This window comes from Melanerpes formicivorus, unplaced genomic scaffold (assembly GCF_026170545.1).
Source record: "Melanerpes formicivorus ecotype bairdi unplaced genomic scaffold, bMelFor1.0.p_v2 SCAF_10, whole genome shotgun sequence".
NCBI lineage: Eukaryota > Metazoa > Chordata > Aves > Piciformes > Picidae > Melanerpes > Melanerpes formicivorus.
Window position 1 is genome coordinate 634321 of NW_027142362.1, and position 20983 is coordinate 655303.

The 20983-nt window shown below is 42.3% G+C and overlaps 1 protein-coding gene across 5 annotated transcripts in view; it reads right to left on the minus strand.

The window, feature by feature from the left end:
* ASB7 (ankyrin repeat and SOCS box containing 7) overlaps positions 1-20983 on the minus strand; it is a 33399-nt gene that overhangs the window by 11703 nt on the left and 713 nt on the right. For 3 of the 5 annotated variants that reach the window (XR_010987942.1, XR_010987941.1, XM_068143311.1), the window contains exons 2-5: positions 20603-20690; positions 14555-14653; positions 11086-11346; positions 2736-3341 (exon numbers count right to left, since the gene is read on the minus strand). Coding sequence is in view for 3 of the 5 variants with exons in the window: in XM_068143311.1 (XP_067999412.1) it covers positions 2736-3341; positions 11086-11296 (817 nt within the window). In the remaining 2 variants the exon portion in view is untranslated. Of the gene's footprint in view, positions 1-2081; positions 3342-11085; positions 11347-14192; positions 14271-14554; positions 14654-20602; positions 20691-20983 lie in introns of those variants that run through there. The other 2 variants (XM_068143310.1, XM_068143309.1) reach the window with 2 other exon arrangements.

Sequence of the window (20983 nt, forward strand, 5' to 3'; positions counted from 1 at the left end):
AAAAATGCCTATCTGCATCTGCAATTCTATTACATATGTGCAGCTCTATTGGAATTTTTCCTTCCTGTATTCCAAGCTTAACCCACTGAGACTCCTGGAGAAGCAGGTTCATACACCACAAAACTGAAGCGCTCCAAACCAAATCACAAATACTGTGGCAACTGCCATTAAATATTTTTGGACTGCAGTGCAATGCAGATAAGGAACAGGAAGGTGATTAATGTAATAATTTTCAATATTTTTTCTCACAGGGAGGCTTTACTCTTTTGTACTGTAAAAGGAAGGGAAAATAAAAGACGAGCGATGGCGGAGTCATGATGAAAAACTTTGTTGTTCATAACATCCAGCTTTGCACTTAAACACCAAGACACAGAGTAACTTCCTTCCTCTTGGAATTATCAACCTCTGCCTATAACCAGGCAGAGTATCAGGCCTTCAGGGTCAAAATCCAAACCCCAATCTCTGCTTGCAGACTCTCGAGCCAATACTGAGTATTTCTGAGGGTTTGATTTCTTGCCCATTTCCCAGACCCTGTGACACGGGCTGAAGGCTGCAATTATTACCAATTACAATACCAACCAAAACAAAGAGAAATGCACATATGGTGTTTGCAGAGGAACTGAAGCTGTACATTCTCTGAGTATATTAAAAAATTAAATAAATCTAGTTATTTCTATCTTGCACACAAACTGCTCAATATGATCCCATCTATATGAAGCACTTCAAGACACAGAGCAGTCTGGTAACCTTCACAATTCATATACATTAACTTTAAACCTTAAAAATGTTACTCTACTGCAAAAGGCAAAACTAATTCCTGGATTACTATTAAATATACTCTTTAAAACTTCAGATGCACATAGAAAAGTGAGAGCTACAAACTTCTATATTAAGCACTTGGTATAGTGATTGAGCAGGATGAAAAATTCCCTACAAGCAAGAAACTGCTATCCATCCACCACAAGAGATAGTTTCAGGCAGAAATCCACTAGATGAAGTCTCTTGAAGTTTTGTAAATTTTTCTTCTAGTAAATACATACTGTAAGAGAGTCAGAAACGAGCTTTTTCCCTGAAGTGCTACAGTGTGAGATCTCACCACGGTCTGATCTAATTGGGAACACTGCTACCAAAATCCCAGCTCACTCTTTATCCATTTCATCTCTCCCACACCATCTTATTAAAGTGATTATTCATGAAAACTGTGGAAGACAGTGTTTGGATAATTATAATCAGGTCAGCAGCCCCTGTTTATCGCTGTTTGTAAACACATTCGTAATAATTTTGCTCAGAAGCACAGAACTGAAGTGTTTTTGTCAGTACAAGTCCTCCCTGCCTTCCCAGCTCTCTCTCCATCAGCACAAAACTGGGATAGTTCCAATGCTATTACACTGGCCTCAAAATTGAGCTAAGGCTTTTGGAGCACAGTTTAATTTTCAGTTAACATCGAACTCCTAAGGTATGGAACCTGCAAAAATAAGTAAGTTATGGTACTGGCCTTCAGCTTTCGGAATTAAGTCTTCGGACGCTGAGAAACACTGCAACAGTCTAAGCTTACTAATAGGTCCTAAGATTGTGTCTTGATATTTTCTCATTTACTAAAAACCCTAATGGTGCTGTTCTATGGTGAGAAGTTCCCCAAAAAGAAACAAGAAAGGCCTTTGAATGAGAAGGTGCAGACAAATGACATCAAAATCTCACAGTTGCTTGTGTTTCTTATTGTCAACTTCTACCTTCCCCAAATTTCTCTTTGGAGTTCAGATAAAAGCAAAGATAACTCCACAGGTCATAAAGGCAAAACTGAAATTCAGAATGCTTACTTGTGTCAGCTACAGACAACAGATCTCAGCTAATTCACCCCCAGCCCACACTGAAGTTTGGGCTCTTTGCAGAGCACATAGGATGTATGCAAAAAACAAAGGGCACTGCAGGAGGGGAAAAAAAAGATATATGAAATACCTCATCCATGTGTGAAATAGCAACTTCTTGCTAACTGCTAATCAGCAATTCCTTAATGCTTTAGGCAGTACTATAATTATGAAACATTATAGCATTCCATGTTGAATGGGAGAGGGGAACTTTCAGTAGCTGTAGTATGCCAAAACTCAATAACTGAATGTGAGCAGAATATTAGGAGTGCAATACTCTCTAAAAACATCTGAAGTCATGATTAGTTAAAAATCTTTCACATTTCAAAGGAATCAACAAAATGAAATCAAAGCTACACAGCACAGAAAACCCCTTCAAGCTGCAGGAATGAACTAAGCCATTTTGTCTGGTGTAGGGGAGAGAGAACGTGGGAGAAAACAAAGCAGAAAAAGCTCTTCTCTGCCCCAGCTGTAGTGCCAGATGAAAAAGCCAACAACTGCAGAGTATTTGTATGATGATAAAAAAAGAAACACTGAACAAACCAAACAGCAAAACCAAACCCCACAACCCAAACATCTAACGTGCTAAGGCTATTAATGAGATTTCACAGTTCACTTTAAAATGAATGCTTCCTGTAGATACTCAAAGCTATTTAAAGGAAATATACTGAGCATCAGCACCTTCTTGAGTAAGTTTCCCAGTATCACAATCCCTTCACCTTCCCAGAAATTTTCTACTGCATTTAAATAGCATCAAGGGGCAGAGAAGCAGCAATTTTTTTTCCTGTTTTTTTTTTTTCCTGGGGCTAAATTCAAAGAAGGCTTTTAGAGGACACTGTGTCCTGTGATTAAGTTCTCTTACATACATACTTGTCACTTCTTGTAAGAAATCCAGACAGGGTCGGCTACTTCCAGAAATACTTATCGAAACAGCCAGTGGGGTCTGTCCTTCATAGTTCCTTGTGTTAGTGTCCGCTCCGTAATTATACAACATCTGCGCACAAAGCACATCATCTCTGAGAGCAGACAAGTGTAAGGGCGTCTGTCCATCTTCCAAGCGCCCCAAGTTTGTGTCGGCCCCTCTCTGGAGGAACATTCTGCAGTAGGAGTGATTGCTTTTGATCACAGCGTATCGTAACAGGAACCCATTCTGAATGTCGATGTTGGCGTTGTGGTCCAGCAGGATTTTCACGCAGCTTGACCTCTCCCGGATAATGGCCAGCTGAAGCGGGGTAGTACCTTTATCACTGAGCGGATCAACCTCGGCCTTGAACTCCAACAGGAGCCTGACAAACGAGTCCCTGCCGTAGTGGGCTGCTACGTGCAGGGGAGTCCAACCATCATTGCTTTTGGCATTAATAATGTCACTTCTGTACTCCGACTCCAGCATCAAGCGTGCAATCCTCGCTCGCCCGTGCATGGCTGCATAATGCAGAGCAGTGAAGCCTCCAATTAAGTCCTTAACTGTGGGATCAGCTGAAGTTAAGATAAAATTAAACAATAATTAGAAGGCATTACAGTAATCCAGTGCTGGGGGGAAAAAAAAAGGAAGAAAAAAAGAAACCCAATGGTTGAATGTTAGTCTTTTCATGCATAGCACAAGAGGGTTTACTTTGTACTTCAAACTAATTCTTGCTTTCATGAACATGCTATTTTTAAGGGGGAAAAAAAGTAAAATCATATTTAGGAAAGAGTTTCACACACACACACACACACACAAATACTTTCTTTCATATCCATATGTTTCCATTTGACAAACAGTTTTCCACATCTTCCTAGCACTCTTGGGCTAATTACTCCAAATCTCTCCATCCATCCAGTTTTCCTTCAAGCTCTACGATATTGCATTTCTTTCTCAATGTTCAACTTTAATTTTCCCTTGTGTTGCTTCTTGGTCTTAAAAAGAAGCATGTGTAGAAACATCTGCTGTCCCAAATTGCGGATGTTTTGTGGTCTGGCAGCACTGTATTGTTTTTAGGGTGTAATACTGTATTAGGTAAAATGTTTCTCTGTGGTCTGCAGGATTTCCAAAGCATGTAGGATATATGTTATTTCAGATTATCTTGATAAAGTCTGCTTTTATAGATGATGAATCTGTTCTGAATTTATAGTTCTGTAAAAATGTCAGATTTTACAAGAATGTAAGCATCCACTCATGGAAAGAGTCAAGGAAAACGTTAGTGCGGTATACAAGTGGTTACACAGATTTTACTTCCCCTCCCCAACACAATACAAAGACTCAGGCTGATTGATCCATTTGAAAATTAAGCAATTTACTTACTTTAATTACCTCAGGACACCCAAACTTGTTAAGCAAGTGACTATTCCCATGTACCAAATTAATTACTGCAGGAAAGGTGCCTGCCTCATTACCATTCCTCAACTAGGGCAGAAGCCAGGCTGTGAGGTTCCTCATCCCACCATCCACAGATGCTGCCTGTCAGATGTGCAAAGGTCCAAACTGCAGACTGGAAGTTTGAGGTGCTTTCCTAAGCCTCCCAGCTGGTAAAAAGATAAAATCTGCACAAGATGCTAGCCTTAAGCTAACACGTATTCAACGTTCCTGCATAGCTGCTAAAGCAACTGCTGGGCTCTGCCCTTCACAGTTGCTCGTGGTGTTTTCCGCCCTCTAATCGCCTAACATCGGTGCACAGAGCAGAGCAAACAAGCATAGGGGTGTCCTGTCCATCTTGCATAACCTTGACAGCCCTCTCCTTGCATCCAGGCACACTGAACTCTTTCTATTTCCTCATCTATACATACTGTGTTTAGAAGGAAGGTCATAGTGGCCAGCAGGACATTGTGACCACACAGGTTTAAAAGTGAGAGATGCCAATTTGCCTCTCAAAGTTCAGCCCTGTTTTAAATGACGTTCACAATACAATATAAATTGCAATCTGGTTTGGTCTGAACATAGAGCACACAAAAGGTGCTAACACAAAACAACAGGAACAAGCTCCCCGATCTGGACCTCCTGTGATCGTATCCAGATAACACACAGACAGACATCATGCCAAAATAAAAGGACTGGCAAGAAAGAGCACAGAAAACAGCTGCAACTTTAAGGGAGGGGGGAGGTTTATAAAAATGTAAAGTGAAGACTCAGGGGTGGAAAACAAACACAAAAAAATCCATCATAGAAACTAATGCAGCCTGACTACACAGAGAAATAAATGTGAGAACTGCCTCCAGGGTACAGAATAGGAGCCTAAGATAGAACAAGAGAAAGAGTAAGGAAAATTCAGTGCCTTAGTACTGAAAACCTTCCTACTCTTCTGTGAAAAGCAGAAGCCTCGGCAATCAGACAAGTTACACTAACCTGAGTTAAAGTAATTGATGGAGCGTACACAGGTTGGAGAGAAAATGGAGTCAGTGACTGAACAGGTGGTGCCTAACCTGCACTATGATGATGTCCAGAATACAGCAAGGCATCAATACAGCCCACAAAGTGAGTAAAGACAGAGATACTATTTCAAAGCAATGTCTGCTGCTCTGAGGGCTGCTTTCTACACACTGCTCAGGCTATTCTAGATGAACTCCTGACTGCTGATAAATAATGTGAGCAGCATAAGCATGCCAATTAAGATGCAGGATGATTCATCATGAGAGGCTGAATGAGAGAGAAAGATGGGACGTAACAGAAAGGAGACAGTAGCAGCCTGGGCCATTTTCCACAAAGCAAGTTGAAAAAACCCCAAAAGATAAAATATCCATGTGTCTTCTCCCTTCTACATGGCACAGGGCATGCAAGTCAATGATTTCTACCCCTGAAGTGAGGTGCAGCTTACTGCTGCTCACCTGTTCAGTCTGTGCTATTTCCAAATTCAATCAGCTATGCCCCAACTCTTGCATGTGCACATCAAGGCATTTTCATACAAGGTGTTGTAATCCAAACCCAACAATTTACTTGCAACATAAGGGTGTCCTTTCCCTGCTGTTTTAAATACCATTTCATGCTTTCCCTACTCCCAAAATTTCATTGCTTTTGACCACTCAAGGGGACCAAGAAAACACTATGTTGTGTAGGATAAGTGTCTCAACAAAAATCCAATCTCTGAGTCAGGCAAGTGAGCCACACAAACAACTAACCTTCTGAAAGTAAACCCAGTAGCCAAACCTCATGATAAAAACACTGCCGTTACGATTCTGGGCTCGTAGTAGGCTAAGGGTAGCCGTCTCCCTCCTGACTAAGGAAACAGCTTTACTGAGACCAAGACGCCTGTTGCTATTCCGTCAATGATTTGCTGCCATCTGCTGGAAAACCTCTGAACTTCACAAGGGCTTCGAGCAGAAGTTGAACTTAATGATGCGCCCCATTTCCACCCATTCGGTTCCTGTTAGTTGAAACGCTGCAAAGCTGATGGTGCCTTAAAAACATCGGTTGTGGGGAGAGTTATTTATTCGGGTTTTAAAAGGCTTCAGTACTGGCATCATGCTGTAAAGTAACTCTTGCCCTCTGGAACACAAGCAAGGTAGAAATTAATTTGAAGTAATTATCATCTTACCTTTGAATCTGCAAAGGGATAGAAAAGGAGCTGGTACGAAAACACTTAATGAGGAAAGGATGAAGTCAGCACTTGCAAGCATTTATTTATCTTGCCTCCATCCTGATTACCAAACAATTACTTTTCAGGCTTTCCATTAATTTGGGGAGAGCAGAATCTAGAAACAACATCTGCATTTGGTCACTTCAAGCGTTCTTAAATATGAGGCATGACATAATGGCATCAACTTTGGACTGCTTATCAAGGGTACCACATTACCACTATCAAGCTCACTTGAGACTAAAAATTTGCCACACAATCACAATCAGATTATTTTAATGTTAAAAGTCAAGCACCTAAGACAGTAATTTCAACTCTGGTCTTAATGAGAGTCTTTTCCAATACTGTCATTTAGAGGATAGAAAGATTCTTAAACAAGAGTCTAATATTTTAGAGTTTCAATGTACAGATCAGTGGGGCAGTTCCCCTTCTTTTGTGACCCCTTCATTAAATCACTCTGTCACAGTCTAATCTGGGAAGCCAAGAAAGTAATGTTTGTGGCTTCACAGAGTACTTCTATTATCTCAAGCTTAATTCTCCCATCTAGAGCTTAATTCTAACTAAAAGGTTTAAAAACATAACTACATACAGCTTGTTTTGAACTTTCTAGGCCAACATTGATACAGAATTCCTCCAGGAAAGGATGACTGTCCAAACACAAACATTTTATCAGCTGGCTTAGGGGATGAGCATTTGGCGTTCTCTGGTTTCTCCCAGACTTTGCATGACCTTACTAAAAATTAGATACTCTTGCAGCCAAGACTAAAAAGAAATACAACTGACTCCTCCTTTCTGTTATTCTTCAGTTTCCAGGAAGTTTATTGAACAATTTCTTCACTTTAAGATTAAGCAGAAACTGCCCTGCTCAATTAGTATTGAGAAGATAACACCAAGGGGCAGCTAACAGCACACTTTCAAGAGTTGTTGTAACGTTAACAGTAGGGGTTAATGAAACACAGCTCTTGTCCACTCTTGGACTGTCTGTCTCACAAATCATTTTGACAAAAGTAATATACTAAAAGGAAAAAACCAAAGGCTAAAGGCAAAAATCCAAGATTACTGAAAACTACACTCCCTATTTTTGTATTGCTTTCTTGTTGAGTTTTGTGACTCTTGATTATTTCTGTGGATGAGCAAGTCGAGTTCACAGAATCTTCACTTCATTAAAATGAGACAAATACAGTAAAAAAAAGTAAAATTCACTATTTTCCATGGAAACTAAGGATCTCCATGATTCTGATCAACTTTCTGCATTTTGTCACTTGCTGAAGAATATTTATTATCTGACCTATTACCTTGGTATTTCTGCTGGCTTCTTCCTTTAGCCTGGGCTGGATTTTTCATGCATTTTCCCCATCTCTCTCTCTCTCTCTCCTTGCTCAGCAGATAATAAAAAGCTTCCTCCTGTCCCACACCCTCCACTCAAATCAGACAATCTACATGCACAATGCAGCTCTTTTCTTTGCTGCTGAACAATGACGGAAGGGAAGAAAAAAGCAAAAGCAGGAGGCAGCCAGGTCATGACTCCCATAAGAAGCTTCCTTTTATTTCCAGGTCAGCGACCAGACTCCTTCTCAGCCTCTATTAGCCAAACTCCATTTCCATCCTGCTATCATGCAGGACTATGTCAGTACTCTTCCAGCATCTCAGCTGTGAGGCCACAGCACTCTACCCTCAGCAACAGCCCAGTGTGGTTTTCTCATGCCTGTACTATGAAAACACTTCCAGTTCTGCTAACCTGTACCTCCAGATAGCCACAACTATCAGCCCCTACCAGCCCCTTCCTTCCCATTAACTCCCTCTTTCCTCCAGGACTCAGCCCACTCTTCACTCCCCTCTTTATTACTAATATATATGATCAGTTCAGTACTCTGTTTACCACAAGATTCACACCAGAAAATTACTTTTTCCTTCACCCCAGTATCATTTTGATCCCCAGGGATTAAGCACCAACATCACAACAATCCACTTTCAAGAGGAAGAAAGGTGGAGACTGAAGAAAGGTAAACACAAACCTCTTGCTAATGAGGCAGGCAGGATTACAGTTGGTTTTCTAAGAGTCAGCTCATTCACCACTTAGTATCATAGTATCATTCAGGGTTGGAAGGGACCACAAGGATCTTCTAGTTCCAACCCCCCTGCCATGGGCAGGGACACCCCACACTAGATCAGGCTGGCCAGAGCCTCATCCAGCCTGCTCTTAAACACCCCCAGGGACGGGGCCCCAACCACCTCCCTGGACAACACATTCCAGGGTTTCACCACTCTCATGGTGAAGAACCTCCTCCTCACATCCAGCCTGAATCTCCCCACCTCCAGCTTCATTCCATTCCCCCTAGTCCTGTCACTACCTGAGATCCTGAGAAGTCCTTCCCCAGCCTTCCTGTAGCCCCCTTCAGATCCTGGAAGGCCACAATGAGGTCACCTCGGAGCCTTCTCTTCTGCAGACTGAACAGCCCCAACTCCTTCAGTCTGTCCTCACAGCAGAGCAGCTCCAGCCCTCTGCTCATCCTTGTGGCCCTTCTCTGGACACCTTCCAGTACCTCCACATCCCTCTTGCCATAGGAGCTCCAGAACTGGACACAGTACTCCAGGTGGGGTCTCCCCAGGGCTGAGTAGAGGGGGAGGATCACCTCCCTCGACCTGCTAGCCACACTTCTCCTGATGCAGCCCAGGATCTGATTGGCTTTGTGGGCTGCAAGTGCACACTGAGAGCTCATGTTGAGCTTTTTGTCCACCAGCACCCCCAAGGCTCTCTCCTCAGGGCTACTTTCCAGCCAGTCACTGCCCAGCCTGTATTTGTGCCTGGGATTGCCTCGACCCAGCTGCAGGACCCTGCACTTGCTCTTATTGAACTTCATGAGGTTGGCTTGTGCCCACCTCTCCAGCCTGCCAAGGTCCCTCTGGATCTTAATAGCTCATTTGTGACATTATGTTTTAAATACTCATTATCTTTTATGCCTCCATTTTGAGGGAAAACAAGGCAAGGCACAAACAGTGCCAGTTTTCTGCAGCACCACTGGGCTACAGGAAAGCTGTTGTAGATGACTAATCCTCACACTATTTGTTACTCAACTTTTTAGTCCCAGTGATTAAATGCTACACTGCTCCCAGAGCTGGGGTGTTTCATTACAGACAGTTTTCACGAGGCATCAGATGCAGCTGGCACTTCATACAGGAAAGAGCACCAACAAAAATATGATCAAAACTTTGCATCGGCAGCTATTTGATATCAAAACCCAGATAACAAAAATACACAGGAATACAGAAGGGTGGGTGTGAGGGTGGGTTTTTGTTTTTGAGGTCACCTTCAAATTTACAGACTTAAATCCAACTTATGTCAAGAGTTGTTGCTTAAAACCTTTGAATTATCAGCCTGAAGGCTGTATTCCATTTTAAAAGTAGAATTTAAAAGCTCATTATTAGTGCAATTTAGCAGCTTTCCCTCCCTCTCAGTAAGGTCATGGTGTGTGCCAATATGACATGGGTAGAATCTGTAGTAGGTACCTCAACAAGGTCCAGCTGTTTGGGCTGTTTTTCACTACTGCTCTTAAGGAACATTTCACTGATGGTGCAAATACCACAGCCACTTAATACCATCCAATTTTAAGGTTGATCCATAGATCTGACAATACTGTGACACACATAAGGGGGCCATATGGCCTCAAGATACAGAAAGCATCAGAAAGATAATTTCAGTTTCCTTGAGTTTGAAAACACCTTAGTGCAGAACTGATTTGAGAAGAACAGTACTAAAATAGAGAGTGCTGTTCTGAAGAGCACTGATCAGAATGTACAGAACATCTACTCATTACTTTTCCTCTCCAGTACCACATACAAAAATTAAGACCATTGATTTTGTAACTTTAGGTGGTCTTGAAAGAAGATACAATCATAATTTTTTTTGCTGTACCATTTGAGGAGTAATAATTATCACCCAAGTGAGTGCATCACTTAAAACCACCAAAACACCATCAGTTCTTGAAATCAAGTTTCACTAGGGATGGATGCCTGGAGGTGCAAACTCCAGCAGACTAGCTGACACTCCTGAAGTCCTTCCACAAAGAGGAGTTTGCATGAAGTTTAGCAGGCCCTGTTAAAGCCTACATGGAAACTTAAGCTTTTAATGCAACTGGTCAACCTGCTTGAGAATTCTGAAACACTCTTCCTCAGGATTTCAACTCAAGGACCTGCCTTCCTCTAATAATACCACCTAACAGAGAAGAAAAGCCTTTAGTGAGTGCTGTGAGTGCATTTAATTTTATAATGAGCCCTCCTGCCCTATTTTTATAATGCTTATTCATCCTTTGAACAATTTCTAGGCAATTCCTGAACAAAAACAAAAGGAATGATAAGGAGTCCAGTATGAGGCATGAGGCTAATCTATCACCTCACTGACAGAGTGAGTACACAGCAGAAGGAAACAGATGAAGCTCCACTCCAGAGAGAGAAAAATAAAGCAGCACACTAATAATCAGAAGTAGTCTGATAAGTAACTAGCGCTGGCAAGGCCTGCCATGGGGATCTGGCCCCTGGCCTTTTCATTACCAAGCTGTAGCTGCTCCTGCAGCTTGTTGACTGGAGGTGTCCCCTCCTGCCCCGGAACGAGGTGAAGGCTGGGGCAGTTTTCCAGCTGTGAGGTAGCTATCAGGATTTCTCCCCTCTGGGCAACTCACCTCCATGTTCAAGAAAAACCCGGACACATCTCTCCTTCCCTCTGGCTGCAGAGAAGTGAAGCAAGGTCCAGCCGTTGGCATCCCGACCGTTCGGAGAATACCCTTGCTCCAGCATCTTGCGCACGGTGTGAACATCGCCAGCAGCGACAGCAGCCTGGATCTGCAACTCTTCCTGTAGCTCAGGGTTCCTTCGGCAGTGGTGGTGTAACATCCTAGCTGAATCTGGCCTTCACAGAAGCCTCATGAGGTCACAGTGGTCACCTTGAATCAATAGAAAGCATGAATAAATTAAGATTGAGACCAGGAAAGAGGTATTTTAAAAACCCCACCACAGTACTAATGAAAAGCAGTGCAAGATCCACTCTCTGCAGGCAGAGCAAAGTCATCCTATACAGAGGAGAACAATCAATCTCGCCCCTGCTCACAAAATCGTAGTGCATGGCTCACACCACCCAATGGCAAAGCAAGGGATGCTTGTACATTATACAGAGCAAACATTTTCTTCAGAAATTACAGCATCCAGCAGCAGCCCCTGACTGAACAGCAGCCCCTGACTGAACAGCAGCCCCTGACTGAACAGCAGCCCCTGACTGAACAGCAGCCCCTGACTGAACAGCAGCCCCTGACTGAACAGCAGCCCCTGAGCAATATGCCAAACAAAAACTCTCCGGACCCCAGCATTCATTTACAAATCACACCACAGCTAGTAGCACTAACCTCAGAGATAATGGCTAGGGAGATGATCAGACTGTTACACGGGACAGCACTGCATTGCTACAGCAACCAGCTGATATTCTGTAATTTTATTGGCTTTTCTCAGTGAGAAGATTTTCATCTTACTAATAAAACCTATTCCAGTGACCTCCTGCACGTGCTCATTATACTACCAGGGTTCAAACTGAAAACTTCCATTTTAATTTTACTTGTTCTTTTTTTTTTTTTTGTAATTAATGTAGCTTGTGAACAACTTTATTAGTACATAAAGACTGCAAAGAACCTCTGTATTCCAAAAATCAGACACAAAAATGATGAGACCTTAAAAGACCTAAGTGCAGTTAGTATAGCCCGGCCCCAAGCACCACGGGAAGGCCATCAGAACATTTCACTTTAGAATTACCTTGAGATACTGTATCAATGCTGGAGCAAAAGGCAATGTATCTAAAACACAGAACTGTCTGTAAAGTGTCAGCCCTTCCACATACATTGGGCGTCATACCCCATTAACATGTATTCCTAGAACAGAATGGAATGAAAGGGGATAAAGGGAGGGGGGTATGAGAAGGTAATGCAGAGCAATCAGAGTTTCAGAAGAGTAAAAAATGATTGCAGTGGATATTAACACAGAAGAAGATGATAAATGGAGAAAGCAAAATGCATTGAAACTCCTGCAGAGGTAATAAAGGTAAAATAAACCAAAATGTTTCACAGGTGAAGATGAATTTTAAGCCAAACTTTAAAGACTTTTGTTAGGCTGTCAGCCCACAGCGTGCCCTAAACCTTCCTTTATGTAAATGTCCTAAGGATTTCCAGATCGCCATGATACATAGGTCATTCAGAAGCCATTGCAATCAACTCCCCATATCCCACTGGGCACTTGTTTTCCTGGGATCCAGATATGCACACAGACAAGAGGAAAGTGAAAACATCAATCGCTGCTACCTTTCCAGATAAAGGCACAACTGTCTATTCAGTCTCCTATAACCTAGTTGTGCCCACTGCAAAGAAGTTATTTATCTGCTTCTAGGAGAGATATAAACTCATAATTAACAGGTTGCTACTGTGACCCTCCTTACATTACAAATATGGAAATTACACACAGCAAATGCCCATCTTTGACATTTATAAATGCTGCAACTTACCATGTATGGCAACAATCACTACTTCAGCAAGGGGTTATGGAAGGAGACTCAATAGATTATAAATGGCTCAGGTACTGGCTTTGTTTTGGTTTATGGTATGAACTCCAGTATCTGACAGTGGAAGAAAAGGGGCTTTACACACTGCAAGTGCTAACTCAATAGCTCAGCTTTTGCAGCATATTCCAGAAAGCAAACTTGGTTAACCTGGTGACAGTGGAAGTGTTTCTCTTGACTCTAATAAGCTTTTGCTAAGCTCTTTTCTAAACTCCAATTAGCACTTCAGAACATGCTCACCTACAAGACAGTAAGCTCAACTTCATTCTGGATCAGACCACTACTAATGGAATTCCAACTACAAGAGAAGGCTCAGAAGAGACCTTCTTGTGGCCTTCCAGTATCTGAAGGGGGCTACAGGAAAGCTGGGGAGGAACTTTTTAATGTGTCAGGGAGTGATAGGACTGGGGGGACAGGCTGGAGGTGGCTGTGAGCAACTTGCTGTGGTGTGAGGTGTCCCTGCCCATGGCAGGGAGGTTGGAACTGGATGATCCTTGAGGTCCCTTCCAACCCTGACAATTTTGTGATTCTAAGATTTTTTTTTTTTTATTTACAGGTAAAAACTGATAGTAAAAATCTGATAATGAGTCAGAAGATGACCCTTAAAATCAAAGTACGAAAATTTCTCTTCCAGACCCATGAATATCTGATAAAAAGTTAGTAAAAACAAACTTTCTACTGCCACTTTTACAGCTCCTTCTTGTAAGGGCCTAGTACTTGTAAGATCTCATGTGAGCCTCAAAATTAAGCTCAAATTACTTGCTCAAAATGCTACAGAAAGAGATAGGATGACTAGAGACATGAAGCAAAATGGGATTTGTCATTTAAGGGGCCAGCAGCATCCGCCTTGCAACTATCTATGAAGACAGTTGGTTAAGAAAAAGCAAAGCTCTTTAGCTCACACTTCTCAGCTGGTGGGTATATTTGTAATGCAGCATTATAAAACGCTGGCACTGGCCCCATATGTTGCATGTGACTAGCAGAGCTTATTCAAATTAGCTAGTACTAAAGTACATAAGTACTAAAGCATACAAAGCAAAAGATGAAGTCAGGCACAAGCAGCTCCTCTCATCACTTGCACACTTTCTGTAAATACCTACTCTGCTATCTCACCTCATGGCAGGCAATGAAATTCAAAACACAGGAATACTTAACAGTAGCCTTAAAGGTTTCAGGAGAGTTCTAGGTACACACCAGCTCTGAAAACATTTGCACTTCTCCTCCACAGATCATTACAATTCCTCCATGCAAATCCTCACTTGCAGCATCAATCTTTGGAGAAAGAAAGGAGGACTACTGGAAGTCATTAGCCATTTGGCATTTAATATTTAATGTTTTGCAACTGTAATCAATCTCATTCAGAACACAGTATGCTCTTGGACTGCCACATGCTGGTTTTCTCCATGCAAGTGGAAAAATTAAATGAAGCAGGGGGGCAAAAATGTACCTATATACTCTTGGTTACAGTGACTGCAGTGCCATGAAAACAGAGGACAACAACTACTTAATGGATTTAGCAAGTACAGCAGGATAGATTCAATGCATTCCTGAATTACCTTGTAAGGGGTTGTTACTCTTTGACAGATGTCCCACTCTTCATTGTCTTCACCATTCATAATCTTGGGTGCCCATGTGTGTCAAACAACCTGCTACCCCTTAAAGAAACATTTAAAAAAATTCTTATTAGTTGCAAAGAGTAGAAGCGAGAGGTTTGTTTACTTCTGCTTTATACCTGTGTTAAAACTCCACACTTTAATGCAGTTATGCCAGAAAAGGCCCAGAAGCTGAGTTTTCTTTCATTGTATCGCAGTCCTCCAGATGCTGGGATGGGGAGAGTTTGATCCTGCCACCTGAGGAAAAGGCTACAGAGAATATTTTATGGAAGACAAGAGAAAGAAGACATGTGCTTCTTCTCTGGAGTACACCCTGAAGAAGTGGTCTAAGCTCTTCTCTAAAGATCACATTCATCTGCTCCTGCCATGGAACAAGAATGGATGCAAAAGTTACAGCAGGTATTTCTGCCTGATTGCTCAACTTGTCCCTGTGGGAGTCAGATGCCAGGAAAAAACTTCAGGATCTATTAGTTCCTCCCAGACCACTCTCTTGGGCATTTTTTATGTTTTCCTACCTAAAGGACAGAACCTAACAACACAGAGCATTGACTTCTCTGTCCTTCAAATGGACCTCTAGTAATGCCAAAGAGCTGGCTCTACCTCACATGACAGCTCAGGCTAATGCACACTACCTTTCATGAACCATCACACGTGAGCAATACCACCACCCCAAAAACCTTCACCCTCCTCTACATAGATAAAAACTATCCTTCTAGTATCAAAGAGCAGTTACAATCCCTAACTAGTCTCCTGCTTCAGACTGGCCCATCTTATCCTCCTTCCTAGTCACCTGCAGTTCACAGGATCAGTCCTGACATTTGACCACTTCTCACAGCACTGTTGAGAGCCCACATTCATCAATATAATTTCACTAATTCTTTAAACACCTGTCTGATCTTTGCTTCCCTTTGGCTGCAATCTTCTTGTGACAGAACCCCTCACCATCTATGAATGCTGCAATAATAGAATAACCAGTAACAGCATTAATTACTCCAGTGTACAGGAAAATACAGAATAAACCAGGTTGGAAAAGACCTTTGAGATTATCAAGTCCAACCCATCACCCAACACCATCTGATCAACTAAACCATGGCACCAAGTGCCTCATCCAGTTTCCTCTTAAACAGCTCCAGTGATGGTGACTCCACCACCTCCCTGGGCAGCACATCCCAATGGCCAATGTCTCTGTGAAGAATTTCTTCCTAACATGCAGCCTAAACCTCCACTGGTGCAGCTTGAGACTGTGTCCTCCTGTTTTGTTGCCTGGGAGAAGAGGCCAACCCCCACCTGGCTACAACCTCCCTTCAGGTAGTTGCAGACAGCAATGAGGCCTCCCCTGAGCCTCCTCTTCTCCAGGCTAAGCAACCCCAGCTCCCTCAGCCTCTCCTCACAGGGCTGTGCTCCAGACCCCTCCCCAGCTTTGCTGCTTTTCTCTGGACAGGTTTGAGCAAGTCAACATCTTTCCTAAACTGAGGGGCCCAGAACTGGACACAAGACTCAAGGTGTGGCCTAACCAGTGCTGAGCACAGGGGCAGAAGGACTTCCCTGCTGCTGCTGGCCACACTGTTCCCACATCACACAAAACCAACTGACTTGTTTCTTCTACAAACTAGTTGCACCAAAGCAGCTTTTAGCTTAAGTTACAGTTCCTGTCACTTCATGCAACAGAAAAATCTTGCTTTTCCCACAGTAGCTCAGAAGAGGGGGATGAAAAAAGCTCTCTTCATCCCTCTTATGCACATCTTCCAAGAGCTTTGCTTCCCAAGATAAAACATACAAGGTCTGCAGATATGCTCACAGCCCTGCACAAAGCTGCACTGCCATGACCTAATTTGATCACATTTCTGGCCTTGTTTTTTTGCACAGATGATCAGTCGTTGGTTCACCTTTTTTACAAAAAAAAAATAAAACTGCATGACTTTCACTGTAAAACCCACACATTTTTTATTAGCTGATGCAAATTAGAATTGCACTGACTTCACAGACTACAGACAAGGTAACAGATTGCTCCACTAAAAAAGTAACAAGCTTTTTCCCCCCCAAAGGAAAATTAGCTGCATATGGCAAGAGTAAGAGCTGCAACTTTAATAAAAAGAAGTCATATTTAGTGAAAGTAAATCACTCAATGACTTAAGGTTTGCTTAAAATACTAATAATGGTAGTAAAAGTTGCACACTAGATCAAGACAAACATCTTCATTATCTATTGATAACGTCTCATGCTGTCAGAGCCATCTTAGACTTTTCTACATCAATGTGTCACTTTGTTACAGTCACTGCAGACACCATGGGGAAAATTAATGGTGACACACGTTTACTTTAAAGCAAGTTCAAGGTTGGTACTAAAAGCAAGACCTTCTACTGCAGTACCTTGCTCATTCAGGTGGCCTAGGAGATAGACTTGATTTCTAAGCCCTAAGATTACACATCCAAGAGCAGAACAAGGACTACAATTTTACTGATGTTAGCCTAACTCTATACAAGTGCACCCTTACACGTGACATTTAATACCTAGCACAGATCTAATCAGTGTAGATCCTAGTTGCCTGTGATTGAAGTATTCCAAGCAATTTAAATAATAATAATAAAAAGGCAGCCTTGTGAAACAAGGCTAATCACATCTGCATTCCTTGTTCCCCCAACACACTTCTCCCACCCATTTCAGGACTCAAACAAGCTAAATGTGTTCCCACTCAGATGAAATTTTAAAATGGTCAGTATCTGTTTGACAAAGAAACTAAATGCAACTATCATCTTGTAGGCCACCCCGTTCCCCCTTTCAGGAGCTCTTCAGACAGGAGAGTAAGGCAAGTGATCATGTTATTTGTATTCTCCTGCCACAGAGTTTTCACATAACATGTGAAATATTAACATGTCACACAGCCTTACAATCCTAAAGCTATTTTCTGCTAGATGTTCTATGCTCCATCCCAGACAGACATCAAGGGTGGTATCCAAGTGGCTGAGATGAGAATCACCAAGCAACACAAGCGAGTTGCTGGATGCAATGAGTTAACAGTGCACAAATTAAAAACATCACAGAGGAGCTGCTACTTCAAATGAAAGAGGTCTTTGGTCCTCCTAAGCGGTCATTAGAAGTTACACACTTCTCATCAGAGCTTCTGTAAGGCCATCTTGTAGCTCGGACATACATTTAAAATAGCTAAACGAGTTAAAAGTCCTCCACCAACTTGAGGTGTTCCCAGCTCTGCAGGATGCTGGCTGTGTTATGCAGTAATAAGCAGCTGTTGTGTTGTCACATTCTGCAGGTGGCTGGAACTGAAGTAGACAGGTATCATTTTACCAACTATTACCCACTTCACAGAGAGGTTTTGAGGTCTGATTTTGGGCCTGATAGAGAATTAGTGGAACCATATAGCCAAAGTACCTTCAGGCCTACAAACTGCAGAGCAAGAGACCTCCACCTTCAGAGAGCACTGGTAATGCACCAGCTGTTAACCATCCTCAGAATTCTCTCCTGTACACTGGCAATCACAAGCAGAGCTCAGCTGCCCAGAAGACACTGCAGGCCCAGAGGATACAAGTAGACACCAGAAGAAATTACTTCAAGTCTTTCCAAATCAAAGGCCTCAACTGTTGTGTTAGAGCAAGGCCTTCTGCGTCTTGTTGTGCGGAGAAAGCCACAACTCTCCTCCCTCAAGATGCGTGCTGATGAGCTGCAGGGAGCTTGTGCTCTGCAGCATGCTTGGAAATCCTCTTGTACCAAGCATAAAGTACAAACTCTCTCCTCTAACAGTGGCGCTGTAACAGACTTTTAAATGGCAAAAGTCAGATGAAAGCTTAGCCTTGCAAGTCAGCAACTCATAGGAAGTGTTAATGTACAGTATTTATGCATTTTAGCATGACTTGCTATCATTAAAGAATCCAAACACCAATATTTCATGGGATGAAAGAAGCAGAAAGCAATGGCTAGCTCAAACCACATTAAAGCAGTCACTTCAGCCCTAACGCTCACGGGAAAGCTGATGAGCAAAACGAGTATTGCCCATAGAGTTTATTACAGTCAGGCATCTCTGTCACACTTGTATTTGCTCTGTATTTCTTTTTAACAGAGCCTGAAGGAACTCAAGAGGGCAAAATGTGTCGGATGACTTCAGTGGATAAAGCAAGCCTTCCACCACGATAGCATCATTCTGTAAGCAAATGCTGGAACAATGGGAGACGGCTTCTCAGACAGCACATTTCCTTTATGGGTTCAGAATTCACAATAAGGCAAAACAAAACCAAAATGACTATATAGCCTGAAGAGAATTAAAACAAAACAAAAACCAAAAGGGATGTGCAACTTTATCTAAGGGGCTGGAAATATGCTGCATTTCTTCTAGAGATGGAGAGCAGGACTACAGTGTATCATTTCTCTCCATTCCTTGTTTTGACCACATGCAAATTTCTGCCAGAAGCTAATTCCCAGATTGCAGCTACCTCAGTCGCAGTCTCTGCACCTGAATGAAACCTTGCTGCACTGGCATGTCACATGAAGAAGGAGCTTCACAAGCCAAATGAAAATTTGGGTTTCCCTCCGTGAATAAATCCCAAAGATCTCACAACTTACTGGCACCAAGCGGTGTCCTGTTGGAGTAGCTACATTAATGCAAGACCTGACATTAGACACACCAGATGGGTTATAAAGAGGGTGTTCTAATAAACCAATTTTGGGTGGACCACGTGTGCCACAACTGCACTGGTAAGTTGCACTAACACACATCTGTCTCACCCATTAGCATAAAAACCCTGCCTGCAATCACACGGGGCACAGCCACACAGCCCAGCATTACTCATGGCTTTGTGGTACGCTATCAAGACAAGATAGCATTTCGTCCTTGTACTTTCAAAATGCACCTCAGGATTTGTTGTACTTGTGTTAAGGGAAGATCTTCTGTTTAATCCCCCATGTGCAGCAGCTACTTTTGATCATATGCTGACGACATCCCTATTAGAGAAATGATCCATCCATGATCAAGATCGTTTGCAACAGGTCTCGCTCTTTCACCAGCAGCTAATGCTAAAACTCAATTTCTTGCTGACAATGAAAAACATGCTGGTACAGCCAATGACACCCCTGAAACATGACCAAGGACAGAAAGACCTACATAGAGGATGTAGTTGCCAAAATAAACTCATCTACATTTGAAAAAGAAGAGATTCAAGACACTCTGCATTAAAAGGACACGCAGAAACTCCATTATTTGGAGCACACCAACAGAAGGATGCAGAAAAAGGCTGGCTGACATCATTCACCCCCCACTCTCGCTCTTTCTAGAACCCATCTCCTCATCCTACCGTGTAAAACAAGCAATTCTCCCTACAAACTGCTCTCCCTCTGAAACCAAACCTTCCTCCTACCAGCAGATTCAGTTTTTGATGACTCCTTTCATATTTTCCCTTAAGCACCTAGCAGCACTATCTCCTTCTATGATCTCAACCCAAAAAGTAAGTGCTTGTAAACAAACACCATCCAATTAAATGAATCTCAATTTCTGCAGCTCCGTTACAACACAAAAAGCCTGACCCACGCAAAAGTTAGGTATGACTAAACCAACATAATGCAATTACCATGACCTACTCCTGCAAAGACTCTGGGATCTGAGCAGGAACAAACCCAGTGCTGCACCTCTAAACTTGGGAGGCGGCTTTGAGAAAAAGCCATTCCATCTACCCTGAATAAAGTAATTTTAAGTGACATTACCAAGAGGAGGAGACAAAAAACCCAACCCCAACCCATTACGTAGCAATTCATAATCAAAACAATGTTTGCAGATTACATTTAGAAAAGGGCAAAGTGTTACAAGAAGAAAGAGGAACCCCACTTCAAATAGGCTTCAGAGCTTTCAAACTTTTAAAGCTCCACAGCAAGGAGACTTTATGAGAACAAAGACTCCACTGCCACCTATTCAAATCCATCAAAACCACGAAAGACCCCAGTAAGAGACAAACCATGTATCTAGGATGATTTGAGACTCTAGATTATCACCTTTCTGGGAGTTTTCTGACTGCTGTTTTCTTTCTTCTGTCTTACTTTGGAGCCACAATTTTTAATTCTCCTTCAAGGCAGCTTAAACCTAAAAAATAAAAGTAGAACTCTGCCACACATGGATATAAAAGAGAACAAAAATGGTTAATATCAAGGCAATAGCAGGTAGAAATAGGAAAAGCCTATAAAAATTAGGAAGGAAAGCGTTATTTACCTAAATCGGGATCTCAACTCGAAAAGAAGGGCACTCTCTCGGGATAGGAAAGAGTTGGAGGGGCAATAATGGCAGAACCGCTACCCTGACAGGCCAGCTCCTCCAGGGACTGAAGTAAAAGATAAGTACTGAAGAATGGGACAGGAAGTAACCCAGAAAGCAGAGCT